The 18,832-nt window shown below is 42.3% G+C and overlaps 1 protein-coding gene across 1 annotated transcript in view; it reads right to left on the bottom strand.

Annotated features, from left to right (window-relative positions):
• Window positions 1–527: 527 nt before the first annotated feature.
• LOC134571552 (ras-related protein Rab-5B-like) overlaps window positions 528–18,832 on the bottom strand; it is a 44,217-nt gene continuing 25,912 nt past the window's right edge. The window contains exons 3-6 of the mRNA XM_063429893.1: window positions 14,744–14,895; window positions 12,385–12,507; window positions 11,510–11,603; window positions 528–1,705 (exon numbers count right to left, since the gene is read on the bottom strand). Of these exons, the coding sequence (XP_063285963.1) occupies window positions 1,593–1,705; window positions 11,510–11,603; window positions 12,385–12,507; window positions 14,744–14,895 (482 nt within the window). The 3' untranslated portion in view covers window positions 528–1,592. The remainder of the gene's footprint in view (window positions 1,706–11,509; window positions 11,604–12,384; window positions 12,508–14,743; window positions 14,896–18,832) is intronic.

Genomic DNA, 18,832 nt, shown 5'->3' with positions numbered 1-18,832 from the left:
GTAGGAGCGGGTATATTGATATAAGTTCTCTTTTTTTTGAGCAGTTTAGGCGGAGCTCCACTTTTAGTAGTCTGTTCGGCTGCTTCAAATTGGGGATATATTTAAAGCAGCTTGAAAAAGCTGCAGATATGTCGGCAGCCTTTGTAAGTCCTCACCTTCTAACCAAGCTCAGACTTTCTGATGCTGTCCAATCACCAACTTCCTAATGCAGCAAAATGAGAAGTCTTTGCAAGGTAAATGCGTTGAACAATTACTTGCCTCTTATATTTAGCTCCACTGAGCTAAATAACCAGGAAGTAACATGACTGGTTGTTTGCATGACAATCAGGGTGTTTAGCGAGCCTAATTTACAGAAATGGCAATTTCTATGTAAATCTCCACTTTTTTTGTGTGTTTATTATTATAAACAAAATGGACACAGTCTTCACATATAAAGTACTTCATCAAGTCAAAGTGCTTTAGGGGTCTGGAGTGTCCCTTTAAATGAGAATAGGTTTTAGTTTTACTATGATACACAAAAACCTGCACACTTTAACACATTCATTTTATGGCATATTGGTTTGACAGACTCAGACATCAGTAGCACTCGCATTCAGGTACACACAAGTAAAACACAAGAGCACCGATTCTCTCTGCTTTAATGTTACATTAAAAATCAATATTTCAGAAGACTCATTTCAAGTAAAACATTATCTGAAGGTTTAAATACAAAAGTCATGTTCAGAGCTCGTTTTACCAATTTATTTTTCTTTTTTTATTCTCCTAAAAACTGAAGGGAAATAATTTAGATGCAGGCAGCTGAAAGTTCAGTGAGTTATTTATTTTTTTTGTGGGCTTTTTAATTTTTTTTTCATCGCATGTAGAAATGGCAACAATTAAAGTGCAACAAGTCTTCACGGTGTTGTTCTGTTAAGGGATAGGATGACTATTTCAGAGAAATATCAAACAGCGATACAGGGTAATGTGACCTAAATAACTCACTCCTTTTTACTCAAGAAGGTCCATCAATGCACTAAGTAGATAAAGGTTCAAGACTTAAAAACCAGGCCAACCCACAGTCACTCTACTTGTGCAGAGCATCACTCAGATGAGTATCTTACACCTTAGCCAAAGTTGTAGAAAGATGTCTGGACATTGGTGTTCAAATCCAGACGTGTATTCTGTTTGCAGGGTTCTTATTTATAGGTCAGTAGCAGATATTAGATAAGGAATGGCTGCGTGGTCTGAAATATTTTAGGAGGATCGGGAGAGCAAAAAATATTAGTAGCCAACTGCACAACCTCAGGAAAAAAAAAAACAAAAAAAAAACATTATATGGTTTTCCTCCTTAATCCTGACACATAGCAACTCGGATGAGTTCTATACACTTGCGCCGGTCTATGGTTAGCTCTATATATTGAAGTATCATTAGAACTTGGTTTAACACTGTATGATAAAATGGAACAAAAAAAATAGTAATTTAAAAAAAAAAAAAAAAAATTATATATATATTTATAAGCAGAATAAATTTCTGCCAGCCACAGCAGCAGTGTCCTAAACAGTGTTCACAATCTGCGTAGAAGATGCTTGTTGGAGGTTTTGTGCATTTAAGGTCAGTTTCCACAACATCTGCTTTGTTGCGGCTGGTCCGAGCCTTGGACATTGACACCTCTGTGACGGGCAGCATGAGTGGGGTTTTGGGTGTCCGATTTCGGCATTTTTTTTGCTGCACAGAATGAAAAATGAGAGAAGATGAAATACAATGTCACTACATGAATTTGAAATATAACAGTAAAAATAGCTTCTCTAATTTTGGATTTTGGCTTCTTTGCAGAATACAGATGTCTGAATACCAGACTGGTTTTAACAACTATTTGTGATTTATCAAATGGTGGTGAATCTGCTGGCAATCTGCTAAGATGATAAAGGACACAAACATCGGACATGGAAGAAGTCACTGTCTACTGAATAAATGCTAGATAGTAACCGTTTTCAGGACATATGTAGCTGTGATTCTATCACTCTGATCACAGTATATCAATCTTTTAGGATGTAATATGTAAAATTAAAAATACTTGTTTTTCAAATATTTACTTTTTTATTGTAAACCTCCCTTCAGGATGATATACAGTAGGTACACAAAAGTAAGGGATATCTCAAATCAGGCACATGAGAAATTATTTTTGTTCTGTGCAAAACTGGCACAGTTGTTTGGTCCTATTAACATTATCACCCGCTTTAGTCATTTCCACACGGACTTTCAGAAAATAAGAATTTAAATAAACAAATAAGTAAAATGTAAAAAAAACAAACAAAAAAAAAAAAAAAACAGCGGGCCCATTGACACCGTTAACCCGATCACTGACGTCACCCACGCTCAACGACCCCCAAGACCACGACCTGACACCTGACCAACCCTTCAACGGGACCCATAACAGAGACACACCTGAATCCCCCCGCCCAGACAACCCACGGATGAAGCCACTACATTCCCGCCCATCGCGACCCCAGACGAATAGTCTAGAAAAAAGACCTCCGACCCATTTCAGTAAGCAGACAGGCAACCCCACATCCCCCTACCTGACCACCCCCGAAACACGCCATACAGCAAACCCACCCCAGGTGGACCAACAAGACGGTACGGAGAACCACCCCCACCACAACACAGAAAACAGCAAATCAAAATAGCTGAAGAATCCCGGGGAGGACAGCGCCTGGTACTCCAGCCGCCTTCCCCCCACGTCCTCACACAGACGAAATACCACCGGACCTCGCTTCAACCTAAACGAAGACAGAGGCCGCGGCACACACACTCAACAAATCAGCAAACCCAAGCCCACAGACGTAACTCCCTCCGCCCACAAGACACCTGGCAACTGTCAAGTAAGACCAGGTACGTTCACCCCAGTACCCCCATTTAACCTCTAACCTCTCTCTCCCCCTCTTCCCTTCCCCCCCCATATCTCTTGATAGTCACTACCCCCCCCCCTCCTCCCCCCCAAACACACACACACATCCACACACCCGACAAACAGAAGATGCCGGCCACTCTGACCTGCCTATCGATCAACTGCAAAGGCCTCAACAACCCCTCCAAAAGGCACCAACTCATGAGGTGGGCCAACAACACTAAGGCAGACATACTCCTACTCCAGGAAACGCATTTCACCCGAGCCAAACAGTTTCCTCTCCTGAGCCGACACTATCGGGTGAACCACTTCGCCAGCTCCCCAGCAGGCAAACAAAACGGAGTCGCCATCGTAGTACGGAAGTCATGCCCTCTCTCAGTCACTACCACCATAGCCGACCCACAGGGCAGGTACCTTACAATAGCGGGCAAAATCGGCCCACAACAATATGCGTTTACCTCAGTATATGCACCCAACTCGCCTACCAGCTCATTCTGGAACATTCTCAGAGCACACCTGGCATTATTCCCCTCCCACCATAAGATAATCGGAGGCGACTTTAATGCCACCCCATCGCCCGCGGTAGACAGAAGACGAGCCAGAACCCACTCACAACGCCGAATTCCAACGGCAAAAGCCGACAAACTCTTCGCGACCTTCCTAGACCAGACCCACCTAATAGACGCCTGGAGATCTCAACACCCCACGACACTAGATTACACCTTCTTTTCCCACCCACATCTATCACATTCCCGCATAGACCTTATTTTAATTTCCCCGGCAATGGCACCCTCACTCAAGAACACCTCCATCGGACAGATCACCTGGTCTGACCACGCGGAGACCACATTAACATTCACCATCCCAGGCACGAACCGACCATGGACATGGAGACTTAACCCCACTCTCCTCCATAATCCACAGATACGGTCCACGATCTCCAAGGCCCTAACAGAATACTTTGACATAAACAAAGACTCGGTGGACTCCAAATGCACTCTATGGGCAGCCCACAAAGCGGTCCTAAGAGGGACAATAATAAACCAAGCAACTATACACAAAAGAAAACAGCTCTCACACCTAGAACAAACCTTGGCGACACTTAGAACCCTGGAGACCAAACTAAAACTCGAACCCACACCAGAATTGACGGCTAAAATCACAAAATGCCAAACCGACATAAAGGAGTACATGAAAAAAGACTCGACAAAAGCCTTACTGTGGTCCAAACAACTATTTTATGACAAGGCGAACAAAGCAGACACCCTACTAGCGAGAAAACTCAGACAACGCACAACCCAGAAACAGATAAATAAAATAGCCATGCCAAATGGGACCATAACGGAGGACCCCAATACGATTGCAGAAGTCTTCCAAAGCTACTTCACGTCCCTATACGATCATAGCCCTGAAATACGGCAGAACCCACACACCACCAAAACACTCATTGACCACTACTTAACTGAAACCCCGCTACCGTCCCTGTCAATCGACGCGGCGCAAAAACTAGTAGAACCGATAACCCCGGAGGAATTCGCGGGCACCATGAAAACGCTCAAACCAAACAAAAGCCCAGGCCCGGACGGGTTCACAGGTCTATATTATAAAACATTCGCCCCCATACTTTCCCCCCACATATGCAACTTATTCAACGCTATCCTACAAGGCAACCCATTACCACAGGAAATGCTCCAGGCCACAGTCTGCCTCCTCCCCAAACCCAACAAAACGCACTTGGACCCAGGTCACTACAGGCCCATCTCCTTACTTAACGTGGATATAAAATTATTCACTAAACTAATGGCAGATCGGATATGCCCCTACTTACCTCAACTCATCCATCCCGACCAAGTGGGCTTTATACCCACAAGACAGGCCAGCGATAACACCAGAAGGACATACGACCTCATCTGGGCCGCAACCTCAAAACAGATTCCCACACTAATACTATCACTAGACGCGGAAAAGGCCTTTGATAGGCTACTATGGCCTTACCTATTCGCGACCCTCCAAAAATTTGGATTCCCCACGAGCTTCCTAGAAGCCCTACAAACACTCTATGCCTCACCAAGGGCCAACCTCCTTTTACCCCTCACACAATCACCCATGTTCACTATACACAACGGAACACGCCAGGGATGTCCCTTATCCCCAATTCTATTCGCCCTATCATTGGAGCCGCTCCTGCAGAACCTCAGACAGAACGCAGCCATAAAAGGCCTCAAAATCCGTGAAGACGAATACAAGACCGCAGCCTATGCGGACGACCTGCTCATCACCATCACCGACCCAATAGTCTCCCTGCCGCTACTGATCCAAGCCCTAGAGCAGTACGCCACAATATCCGGTTACAAACTCAACATAGACAAAACCGAAGCCTTACCCATACACATTGACCCCCCCACACTGGAGCACCTACAGAAGGCTTATCCCTTCAAAATAAACTCCAACCAAATACAATACCTGGGCGTCACCTTAACAGACCTTACCCAAATCTACTCCAAGAACTACACCCCAATTATACAAAAAATCACACACGACCTAGCCAGATGGCAGAGCATGTCAATATCTTGGCTCGGCAGACTGGCTTCAGTAAAGATGAACCTTATGCCCAGACTACTTTATTTGTTTCAAACCCTCCCAATCCCTCTACACACCCCAGACTTTAAACAGCTACAATCACGAATAGACAAGTTCATATGGTCCAATCGACGTATACGTATAAAGAGGCAGACCCTATACGTCCCGAATAGGGCGGGAGGCCTCGGCCTCCCCCACCTTATTCATTACTACCAAGCAGCACAGATAGCACAAGCTCAAAACCTGCACGCCCCCTACGGAGTCAAACGATGGGTGGATCTCGAGCACGACATGTTCGGCAGAGACCACCCATCCCTGTATATATGGCTCCCAAAACAAGCCAGACCTCCCACACCAAGAACTACCCCAGCACTGATCAATACAATCAAAATTTGGGACAAAGTCACACATAAAAGTGGCTTAACCACCTCCCTATCCCCTCTCACACCAATACTCCGCAACACAAAATTTCCCCCAGGCATGTCATCTAAAGACTTCACGCGCTACGAGGACAACAACCTCACACGCCTGTACCACTTCTTTCAGGGCCAACATATCACCCCATTCCCCGATCTGCAGCAAACGACACCGTTCCGGACATTTGACCTGTTTAGATATATACAGATCAAAAGCTTCCTCGCACAACCAGAATACACAAAGGCGGGCACAACGGCACTTACTTCCTTTGAGAAACAATGCATGCAAGCCCCAACTCAGAAGGGGCAAATCTCAGCACTTTACACCCGTATTATTCAAAATGTCCGGGGCGGAGCTCTCACATACGTGTCGGCTTGGGAGAGGGACTTAGGCCCAGCAGAAGACCCCACCGACTGGGTGGAAATTTGGGAGGCCATAGCAACGGTCTCCATCTGCGTAAATCACAAAGAACAGGCCTATAAAACCCTCATGAGATGGTACACCACCCCCCTTAAGCTAAAACAGATGGGCAGGTCAGACACCGACTTGTGCTGGAAGGGATGCGGCCACAAGGGAACCTACCTCCACCAGTGGTGGGAATGCCCCCCGATCAAACAAGTCTGGCAACAGGTTGCAACCATGGTCTCTAGAATCCTGCACACAGACATCCCACTAAACCCGTGGATCTGGCTGCTATCAAAACCACACGCTGATATGCCTAGAGCCCAAAACAAAATGATAGCAAAGATCGCATTAGCAGCCAGACGGGCGATAGCCGAAAAATGGGGCAGCAACGAAATACCGACCATGGAAGCAATTAAACGAAAAATAACAGACACAGTTAAAATGGATGAATTATCCGCATTACTTCACGATAATACCAAACACTACCACAAAATCTGGGACCCATGGTTATACGAATACCCGAACATCACCGGCACACACTGAATAAAAACCATACACCCAACACACCCCGAACCAAGACACACTAAATCGCCCAACAGGACACCCTACCACCCCAACAACTCCCCCCCTCTTCCGTCAACACGCTCCCTATTCTCCCCCTCTTATCCCAATCATCCCCTCCTAAACTTACAAGGCCATCCGACGCCAAAACCACGCAAAACCTACCAAACCCCACACACCCAAGACCAACGACAACAAGAAAACCTGATACCACAAACAACTCACCGACGCCAACGACAAAAGGGAAAATCCCAATAGCAAACCAAAGAAACCACATGTAGACCCCTACGCCCCACCATAACCCCCCACACTAAACCCCAAAAGCCAAGACCTGACAAGCTCGGCCCAAACCTCAACAACCGACACCCACAACACAGAGGTACTGAACAAACGGAATACATGACGAGATCAATGTACAGACATACCTCTAGATACAAGCGACACACCGTCAAGATAGGGCACCCTTCCCCCCACCCCTTTTACTTCTGTACCCCATACCAAACCTTAGCAGAAACAGGATTGCAGGCTAATAGGAAAACGACAGACTAAAACAGTCACGCACAATTACTAAAGATGTTTCGGCAGAATTCCCACTTGCATGTGGACAGCCAACGCATAGCTTATGAAACTTGATGATGCCGCAAATCTGTACTGTTAACTAACCCCCTCCACTCTCTTTCTGTACCCCTACCCTGAAAAAATATATATCAAAAACTCAAAAATAAAGAATTAAAAAAAAAAAAAAAAAAAAAAAAAAAAGGCTGGCTGATGACACCCTAATAGCAGCAAAGGGGTTAAACTCAGCATATGCAGTGTTCGCTATGAGCTCATGTTTGTCCAGGCACCATGACCACTTCAAACCAATGTAATAGTCATGAAGGTTGTAGTAAGTAAACCTTTAAATCACTTTGTTTATGCAGCCCTAGTCACACCTCCCCTGGAGAATCACACAGCCTCTCTAACACACTTCATGAGAATCAAAACCTTTTAGCTTCCCCTATTACAGTGTGTTCAATTATTTAGAATTTTTCTTTTCTACGTCAATAGGTTGCTAGATCCTACAGAAGCATTCTGTGTATACTTAAAGTACAATTAAGAGAACAGAAGATAAAAAATTCTAAAGTCAACACACTGCAGTAAAAATAAAACACTTTTTCATGGAAGTTCTGCAAGTGTCACAGCCAGGGAAGATGTGGCTAGGGCAGCAAAAACAAAGTGATTTAACTCCTAAACTACAAAGCTTTGAGCGGTGACAGTATACGCAAACGTTATTTATTTAAAATAACTTTATTTTGATGCTAGAATGTCCCTTCAATGAACACAAAAACAAAATATGTACGTTACACTTTAATGGCAGTTGTGACAAACACTCCTTCCCACGTACGTTTGCTACAGACTCCTGGAGGAGTGTGGAAGCCGGCCTCCTGCCCACCGACTATGGTCCAGGTCTGGGACACCGTTTGGGAGTTACTCTGCCCAGCCGCTATTAACAGCTTTCCCTGGATGCCCCTGGTTCAGCACCTTCCCTTCATGCGAATGGAACCGAACGCTGGTTCTTTGGCGGCCATTCGCATGAACCAAACCCATGAATAGTCCTCAGTGGTACTTGACCGCGACCTCTATGGAACTAATTTTGGCAAGAGGACTTTCTGGGTTTCCGGTCACCTCAGCAGGACTTATCCGCGAATGTTATGGATCGGTTTTCGGCATGAGGTGACCGTGCGGTTCCCGGACAACTTGGTTCGCAGTTCTGAACCACTTTGAAATCCGCCAGGAGAGTGCTTTTGGGAGGGAAAGTGCCTGAGACAAAGAGGAACAAACTCTACCTAAGAGCCAGGCAGAGCCCCCCGTATTGCGGCTGCAGGAGCTCACGAAAGTTGATTGGCAAAAGCACCAAACGCCCTGGAACTATTTTGGGCATAGGACGCGTGCGGCGAGTCGGAACTTTAACACGGTGGCGTTTCCCCTACACTGCATGGATCTGAGCGCTATTTGGAGAACTTGGGCTCTCAGATCAGGGCTATTTGGGGATCTATTACTTGTAGCGTTCGTTATTTTAGGTTTTTATGATATTTTGGGAATTGATATGTTTTTATATTTTTGTGTTTACCTCTCTGTTCCTGGGAGATAATTAGCTTACTGGTCTTTAACGCAATTATCTCCCAGGTCCAGAGATTCCTGGGAAGCAGGGCCAGACTGGGAATGAAAACCAGCCCTGGAAATAATTGTATACCAGCCTAATAGCATACAAACTAATACACTGCCCCCTCACTTCCGTCCCTCCACTAATAGACTGCCCCCCTCCGCCCTTCCCTTTACCCCAATTTAATACACTGCCCACTCCCCCAAACAAAAATACTGCCTCTGCTCCTTCTCCCCAAATACACAGCCCCCCTCCCACCAATACACTGCCCCCACACCTCCAATTTAATACACTACCCCAACTCTCCCCAATGTTAAACACTTCCCACCCCTTTTCTCCCCAATTTAATATACTGCTCTCCCCCATTCCTCCAATTAAATACACTGCCCCGTCCCCTCACTCCCCTTATTAAATACACTGACCCCCTCCGATGTAATACACTACCCTTCCCCCAATTTAATACATTGCTCTCCCCCAATGTAATACACAAACCCCTTTCCCAATTGAATATGTTGCACCCCTCCCCCCAATTTAATACATTGCTCTTTCCCCAATTTAATACACTGCCCCATCCCGTTTAATACACTGCTCACCCCCCCATTGCCCCAATTAAATACATTGCCCTCCCCAATTCAATGCACTACCCTCTCCCCAAAATTCAATACATTCTCTCCCCGTACCCCAATTTAATACACTGCCCACTACCTAATTAAATACACTACAGGAAGGTCCCCCAAGCCCCTCATCCCTTACCTCACGATGAGTCCTCCTCCAGTTCCAGTCCGGCCTGCACAATTCTCTGCTCAACCAGGCACTGCGAGCAGGAGGTAAGTGGCTGGGCTGGTCTGTCAGTCACTCTGCTCACTAAAACGCCGCCGCCGGATATGACTGCATAAGCTGTATGCTCATATCCGGTGGCCAGCAAGGACCAACACTTTAAGATCCTGCAGCTGCAGGAGCACGCGATTGAACGCGCATACAGGAAAGTCAATCTTTCCTACCTTGCGGCTGATCGCAGCCGCAGGACAACGTGGCCCCAGGGTAGGCGGCCTACCAGGAAATTTCCCAGTATCCCGGTAGGCCAGTGCGGCCCTGCTGGGAAGGGCTTGTGGTGAAGACAATGGAGACCTGCTGCTGGGGTCTGTGTATAAAAAGGCTGTGTTTGGATGAATTAAACCAGTTGTACTCCCAGAACTATGTATGGTCTAGTTACTGGGAGGGGAACGACTATAATCACTGCTCAGCACCTTGTTCCAGTTCATGTAGGATCTGGCAGGGAAAGTCCTTGTAAGGCCTAGAGCTCCCGGGACTGTGTGTCGTCCAGTCCCTGGGAGGGAATAGAGTTAGTCCCCTATCCTGTTCCAGGACAGAGTGGCTCCAGGAGGACCCCAAGCAAGTCACTGCGACTGGGGCAGAAGCGCTGAGGTTTTCCCCTGATCCAGCTAGGAAGCAGTCCTTGGCGGAGGTACCCAGTCGGGGTACAGGGAGCTCCGCTACAGCAGTGCTTTAATCTTAGCCTCTATTAATTCAAAGTTTTCCCTTCTCCACGGATGCCCTTTTCTATATATATATATATATATATATATATATATATATATATATATAGAAAAGGGCATCCGTGGAGAAGGGAAAACTTTGAATTATATATATATATATATATATATATATATATATATATATATATATACACACATATACACACACACACACACACACATATACACACACACACACATATATATATATATATATATATATATATATACACACATACACATACACACATATATACACATACACACATATATATATATATACACATATATATATATACACACATATATACATATACACATACATACATACATATTTTTTTTGTAAACCACATGGCAAATATCACATGTCGATTATACACAGCCTTTTCTTTTTCCCTTAAAGTCTTTAACAATTATTTACACATTCAGTCCTCTGCTATTCTTTCCTTTCGGTTTAACCCTTCTGCTGCTTCATGCTGCTTTCATTCAAATTAAATATAAAATTGAGGGGGCTGGAGTACGTACTTCAATGTGGCTATTGTGATTATGTTCTGTCTGTGCCTACCCTCTCTCCAACAAAAGAGGGGTTCTACCAGTGATTTTAGGTTATAGGAGGGTTTATTGTGAATGTAATGCACACAGCTTCCTTTAATTAAAGTTGAAAATGAGAACCACTTGTACATATAAATCTCAACTGGCAAAATATTTTCCAATGAATAAGAAGTATTATTGTTATCTCCTTATATTTTTGTACAGAGCTTTATGGACAGATTTACAGCTGTATGTTTCCTCTTTAAAATGAAGGACATGGTACAAGAGATTCATTACTTTTTTTTGTCTTCTTCAATTCAAAATGAATGATAAAAAAAAAAAAATAATAATCAAGGGGAAATACGTGTATATATGAAATCTCCATGATTGTATTTTCCGATTCAGATGGCATTCTTAAAATGTACTGAAAAGATTCTCAGCAAACATACCTATTGCAAGAAATAATTCATTTACGTTCATTGCAGTTTTTGCCGACGTCTCCATAAATAAAAGTCCAGTGTCTTCTGCATATGCTTGAGCTTCCTAAGGAATAATCATATAACATTTTCAGAATAGGACAGAATAAAAATCAGCATAGTTTAAGTAAAGAAAAAAAAAATCCAAGGATTTTTAGACTGCAACATTTGGAATTCAAAAACCGAAAAAAAAAAAATACAATACATTTTTCAAACAATGAACAAGATATATAAATTAAAGGGACTCTCCAGTGCCAGGAAAACAAACCATTTTCATGGCACTGCAGGTCCCCTCTCCCTCCCACCCCCATCCCAAGTTGCTGAAGGGGTTAAAGCCCCTTCAGTGACTGTATCAGGGCCAGCCACGCTCCTCCCCCGCCGGATGACGTCATCCGGCGGGGGAGACCTATTGAGCATGCGCGGTTGCTGGCTGGGGAGTCCTAATGCGCATGCACGGCATTGATAATTTATTTTAAAGGGTTACTACAACCACCTCTTCAGTGATTTGAAGTGGGCATGTTGGTAGGAGTCTGAATGTACTGTGTTTCTGCTTGAACTCTGTTCCAGGCTGCCTAATATCAATTCTGTGCATATTTTACACCTGTCGTCAGCACCCATATTTCACTGGCAACAGACGTAATAACCTTCCCCTTGTAGACAGAACACCTGCAAGAGGAAGATTGCTTTCCCCTCCCTCCCACTGAGTGTTCCCTCCATTGCTTTATTTAGCATTTTCCCCCCACCCCCTCCGGTTTAGGTAAAGTAACCCTTTAAAAATTTATGTATAGTTGAGAGGTTTATTTTCTAAAATTACCAAAATAACATTACAGACTGGAAAAGAATCTTACCTCAAATTCAATCATCCTCTTTTCTGCTAAATCAAACTTGTTTCCAGCTAATGCTATGACGATATTAGGACTGGCCTGCCTTTGTAATTCTTTTACCCATGCCTTTGCCCGTTCAAATGTTTCCTAGATGGTTGGGGCAGAGAAATAAAGCACTATAAATAGAAAAACTTCAACTTTTTAATACAGTAAAAAAAAAAAAAAAAAAAAAGATCAGCTATTACAAATATGTTTTTTTTATTTTTTTTTTTTATTTAGCACCCACAAAGCAAGGCTGATCCATTTAAAGGAACATTGTAGTTACAAAAAAAAAAAAAAAAAAGTATCCTACAAAATAAAGTCTTATCTTTTTCAGTTACTATTCTGGCTAATTAGAATATTCACCATTATATACCATGGTTGCTTGTGAAAAGTAGATTCATTTTTGTAAAATAATATCCAAATATCTTATTAGCTTAAAAAAAAAATACCAAACCTCTTCAAGTTATGATTGTTTTTTTAGACCAAAATGATCCAGATCTACAGCTCTCCAGGAATCAGAAAGTCAATCTACACAGAGAGCAGGCAGTCTTTGCGGAATGCAAACGGTTGCTCATAATCACATGGTCCAAGTATGACAAGTAGAACAGTTATTTTTAGGCAATCAAGATAAAAACCCACTTACTAGAGCAGATACTCCTTAGAGATCGGCACAAGGAAATGCCTTAATCCTGACTTTTGAAGGAATAAAATAAATAGAATGTTTTAATCATAGGATTCTTACTTAGAATGTTAGCACTCTTTTACCCAATGTAGGGTGTGGGTTGGAGGAGGGGGTGGAAACTGTCTGTGAGAGAAGGTGCAGTTTTTAATCTAGTAGAAAATACCACCGCTAAAGTGATTAGTGAATTAAATGTTCATTTTGTCTATTAGTTCCAGGATACATAATGTGGAACAAAATACAGATTAAGGAACAGCGCACACAGCCCTGTCCATTAATCTGTACTATGTATATTTTGGTCTTTACGGCAACGTGACTACTAATAAATGCATGTCCAGTGTATGCCCCCAATTTGTCCCCCTACATAACGCAGAACACCTTGTAGTTCCAGGCAAAATCTGTTTCTATAATGTGGGACGCTTTTCTTGTCAACCAGTCTTAAGTTGTCCCAAATACATCACCCAATGTGGGTACATTTCTGATCTCAGTTGTTAAAGCTATAAAAAGGTCTAAACATATAAATACATTTAAAAATGATGGCCCATTTCTTGAGAAATAGGTTGCATTAGCTGATCATTAAAGGAGACTGCAGGTTTATTCACTAGCCTGTTCACCAACCTAACTGAATGTTGCCAAAACAGCAGAGGTGGATATTAACTCCACAAATCATAAATCTACTCTTATTGAACAGCTCATAACTGAGGGGTTAATTTTTTGGGAATGCGATCTCACAAGTTTTACACACTTTGTACTACAAAGTATTAAAAATATAAATCTGGATTAACACATCACATGCCACACAGTATTTGCAGACAAGTAGATAAATCTTAACCTTTACAGGGAAGATGAGAGACAGACCACATATTCTGCTTTTATACTTGTTAGATAAATGCAGAGCTTTTACTACATTAAAAAAACCAAAAAAAAAAACTAACATATTTTAAACCAAAACATCTCCTTAAAGGAACACTCCGAGCACCTAAACCACGGGGCTGCTGTTAAAGGACCCCTAACATTTAGCAGTTTATCAATCTGTGTGATTGTAATTAAAGGAACACTCCACAGGGGCAAATTAAAGTTAAAAAAATTTAAATAAAACAATAATGCCGTGGGCACTCACAGTAACTCATGGGATAAGGCAGGTGCGCTCTAGCAGAAAGCGCCTGTCATTTCCGTTAAACTAAAGTTAAATAGGTTCATTGTTGCCATGGCAGGGCACAGTCCCTTTTGTTTCTGGAGACAGATTCCAAACTGGTTTCACTTCAGTTCTCACTCAGGTCCACCACACCATTATTCTCTCCCTGCTTGTGTTAAGATCTGTGGGTATCAATGTTAGGTAAGATGGACCGAGTCTTGGCTGGTACCCAGAGAAGTTCACACAAACCCCAAAATGCCAATGATAAACAAAAGATTGACTGGTTTTACAGAGTAGAATTATTATTTTTTTTGTTCTCTAGACTTGCTTCAAAATGTGGAAAACTTTTCTTTTTTTTTTTTCTTTTCGGTTTTTAAATGTACCTCAGGAAGCTTGACTTTTTTTGGTGTTAAACGGCAAATTTCTGTTTAAAATTAAAACTTTAATATTCTTTTGAAATCATGTTACTGCCAGGGCATGCTGGTAAATATGAAGTGTCTGCTACAAAACCAGTAGTATGCTCTCACCGGTTTGGTAATGTCAAATACCACAATGGCCGCCTGGGCTCCTCTGTAATACATGGGAGCGAGGCTGTGATATCGTTCTTGTCCTGCGGTGTCCCATATCTCAAACTTTACCGTTGTGTCATCCAGGCACACAGACTGAGCAAGGAAAGCAGCTGAAAAAAATGCATTAATAAAACAATTAGAATTATATGTATCCATAAACAGATATATGCATGCATGCATGCATGCATGCATGCATACATACATACATGGCTCAAAGTTTCTATTTACCCAGGCATTGGCGAATGGGACTTCCGCCATGGTGAGTGTGCCAAAAGCTACTCATTGCTTTTGCTTCAATAACATAATTTGCATATGTCAATTACTTATTGTTATTATTGTTAAATATCCCCATTGTATAGCGCTACGGAAAATGTTGAAACTATATAACTAATAAACTGAACCTATATAACTGAATAACTGAACCTCTCCTTCAAGCCTCATGTTCAGTCTATCGCCAAATCCTGTCATTTCCATCTCAAAAACATTGCGCGCATCCGCCCCTACTCAACGCCAGATGCGACTAAGGTATTGGTCCATTCCACTGTCCTTTCTCGCCTTGACTACTGTAATCCGCTTCTCAGTGGTCTTATGTGCTTCCAACTTGCGCCGTTACAGTCCATAATGAATGCGGCAGCGAGGCTCATCTTCCTGTCCGCCCGCACCTCCCATGCCTCACCCTTCTGTCAGTCCCTACATTGGCTTCCTATAAAATATAGAGCTCAATTTACAATTCTGGTTCTTGCTTTCAAATCACTACATAATGCTGCTCCCACCTATCTATCCTCCCTTATACACAAGTATGTCCCGTCTAGGCCCTTATTATCTGCTGAAGACTTACGTCTATCTTCTGTCCGTACTCCCACCTCTGATGCTCGCCTTCAAGATTTCTCGAGGGCTGCGCCGTTCCTGTGGAACTCGCTTCCCTCCTCTGTTAGATGCTCACCCAGTCTCCACTCCTTCAAAAAATCGTTAAAAACCCACTTCTTTATAAACGCGTATCAATTAAACTGTTAATAGCTCCTGACTGATTCCTCTTCTGCAACTGTCACTAGTCTAATACTATCCTTACCTTTTTGTGTAATTTTACCCCACTCCCTCTAGCATGTAAGCTCATTGAGAATGGCCCTCAACCCCTCTGTTCCTGTGTGTCCAACTTGTCTGGTTACAACTACATGTCTGTACGTCCACCCATTGTAAAGCGCTGCGGAATTTGATGGCGCTATATAAATAACATATTATTATTATTATTATTAATAATAATAATAAGACTACTACTAACAATAGTAATTGAAATTAGCAGTTTATTTTACCAATGACATGGAGTACTTTAAAGGCTGCAGCAAAATGCTAGCATGGCTCCTAGATAGAGAGAGCACACACACACACACACAAGCATATATGACACTTAAAATAAAAAAGAGGCACTGTAGGCACTGTAACCCTTATCACATAACCATTCCAATTTATTGAAGTAGTTACTGTGTCTGGAGTCCTCTGGCATCATTTCAATCAGTGTTAAAAATGTTTGAAATTGGTTTAATACTAAACAAGTGTCCACAGCAACCAATCCCCTTTGAGCTGCTTGAGCGAATGAGGAAGTGATTGGCTGAGAGTGTCCGCTGACTGTTTTAAACCTATCACAGCAACCATTGCTGGTATCAATCTCTGCCTTAGCCTAGTCTTCAGTAGCGGCTTGGCTGTGGTTTGCCAAAGACTTTAATTTACTGTTAATCTGTAACACTGAATGGAGAGACCATGCCAGGGGACTACAGGCACTATAACCAATTCAATATGTTGGAATGGTTATAATGCCTACAGTGTACCTTTAACCACAGTGAAATGAATAATGTACTGGTAGACTGCTTTCGTGTTTTGATTAACACTTGAATCATGTGACCAAGGCTGCCATTACAACACTAATGGCTGTGCCACCCCAACACACGGTCCTAAAAACACAGATACAAAACTCACAGGCACACTAATGGATACACAGACAGATAAAAACACACACACAATATGGATACACACTGTCAGACAGACACATACAAAGATAATGACTGCTAAACATACAGTCTCCGGTAATGGGCTTGCATAGGAGTTTCACAATACAGTCTAGTTGTTGGAGATGGTCATATCTCCACAATTGGATCACATTTCTCTACAGGACCCCATGCAGGCCCTAATGCCGGGCCACTTGCTGTACCCAGATGGCGGTCCTGCATGTGCCACATATTTTACAATGGTTTTCAAACATCACGTTAGCCAATATGTTTGTAAATATTTAACTAAAAAGTAATACCTATATTATTCTTAAAACTTCTTCCACTTATGCACCCATAGCATTCCGGTGATGGAAGACCAATTGCGGCATCTTCTTGCCACCCAAGTCTTCCACTCAGCCCATATTCCAAAACGTCATTAATGCTTAATACAGCCCAAAACACCGTTTTTGGTTATAGAAAACCTTTAAGAAGTAGTGGTTTTGGTGCCAACTGTCCCTTTAATTTTGGAGCAGAGCAGATGTCCTGTTTATCCACAGCAGTCATGTTGCAGTAGGTGGTTTGCAATGGAGAGTATATAATTCTTAAAAGGTAATTAAGAACGAAACAATTCGACTCTGACTGTAACAAAATATGCTAAAGGCAATAATTCTATAGCAAATTTCTCTCGCCTGAAACATAACAGCTAATGTTCTAAATCGTGGACTCCTTTGTGTTAACACTATTCGGAATATGGTTGCCAGCAAGATGTGTTTTTTTTTTTTTCTTTGTATCGATTATGAAAAAGCCCATATGTTTGACTGTATTATAGAGACCGTTCACTGCCCAAGTAAAAAATAAGCGGTTTAGTAGATATACTCCCAATTAACACATGCATGCATTTAATTATGCAATGGAGATCTATATATAAAAAAAAAAAAAAAAAAAAAAACACAGCTTGCATAAGCTAAAGTGCATTAGGGTCTGGAATGTCCCTTTAAATTTCTAGTATCCAGCCCTCAATCTGAACTCTGTATAATAAGTAGTCTCCTCATCCCCATTAAGTAAACTTGCTGTAATATAAATGTTCTAAATATATTCCAATACTTGTGTAGAATGTCAAGTATCAGTAGCCCTACATTACAATTATGGTACTCTCCATTAATTAGCTTTTTTGACAACTAGTACCTTTTGTATTGCAATCCCAAGATATATCACACAGGTTTTAAGACTCATCAACACCCGCAGTTCTGTGAGTCGGGCAGGCAGATTTTCCCTCCCTTTAGCCATACTGTGGGCAAGTGGCAACAGTCAGCACTCCACACATACTATGGAAATGGCAGAGGGCGAGACACTCAGGGATACGGACTAAACTCAGATTTTTCACACTTGAAATTGGAATAGGAAAAACTGAGGCAAAAGGTGGCTATAAGGTTTTTCCATTTGAGAAAAATTGAAGTTTCTGTAATAATCCTGTCAATGTCTGGGGCTCTAGGCCTGAAATTATTTTGTGTGTCAGGACAAGTAGATTGTCACAACAAACAAGTAGACCAGGCTATCGTTTTAATCTTTTGGACTTGAACATTAAATTTTTTTTTAATTTTTTTTTAAATCCACACCCCTGTTTCAGATGAAATTAAGTTCTACAGACTAGGTGCTCATAGCTACATTATCAAATCATTAATATAGATAAAAAGGAGGAAAATAAGGGTACTATGGCTCTGCCAACTCTTGCTTAGCAAACACAAGTATCAGCAGCTTACTGATCATAGCAGTTATTTGCATTCAGAAGAGCTGCCAGATGTATTTTTGTCTATGATCATGTGATGTTTTGCAACAGGGTTTATGTCTGGTCTAGGAATTCCCACGTTCCCATGCGGATGACAAGGTGAAATAAGTGTTGGAGAAAAACACAAGGCAGAAGAGTTAGTCTGTAAGCCAAACTAGATCTGCCAGGTGAATTACCACAAACACTTCCTGATAAATTATCTGCTGGCTCGTTACTACTCCAGACAACACTGCCGTTCTGGAAAAAAGTATATCAGAGTAAATAAGTAGCAACACAGAT

This window comes from Pelobates fuscus, chromosome 8 (assembly GCF_036172605.1).
Source record: "Pelobates fuscus isolate aPelFus1 chromosome 8, aPelFus1.pri, whole genome shotgun sequence".
Classification (NCBI taxonomy): Eukaryota; Metazoa; Chordata; class Amphibia; order Anura; family Pelobatidae; genus Pelobates; species Pelobates fuscus.
This window is presented reverse-complemented; position numbering and strand designations above follow the sequence as displayed.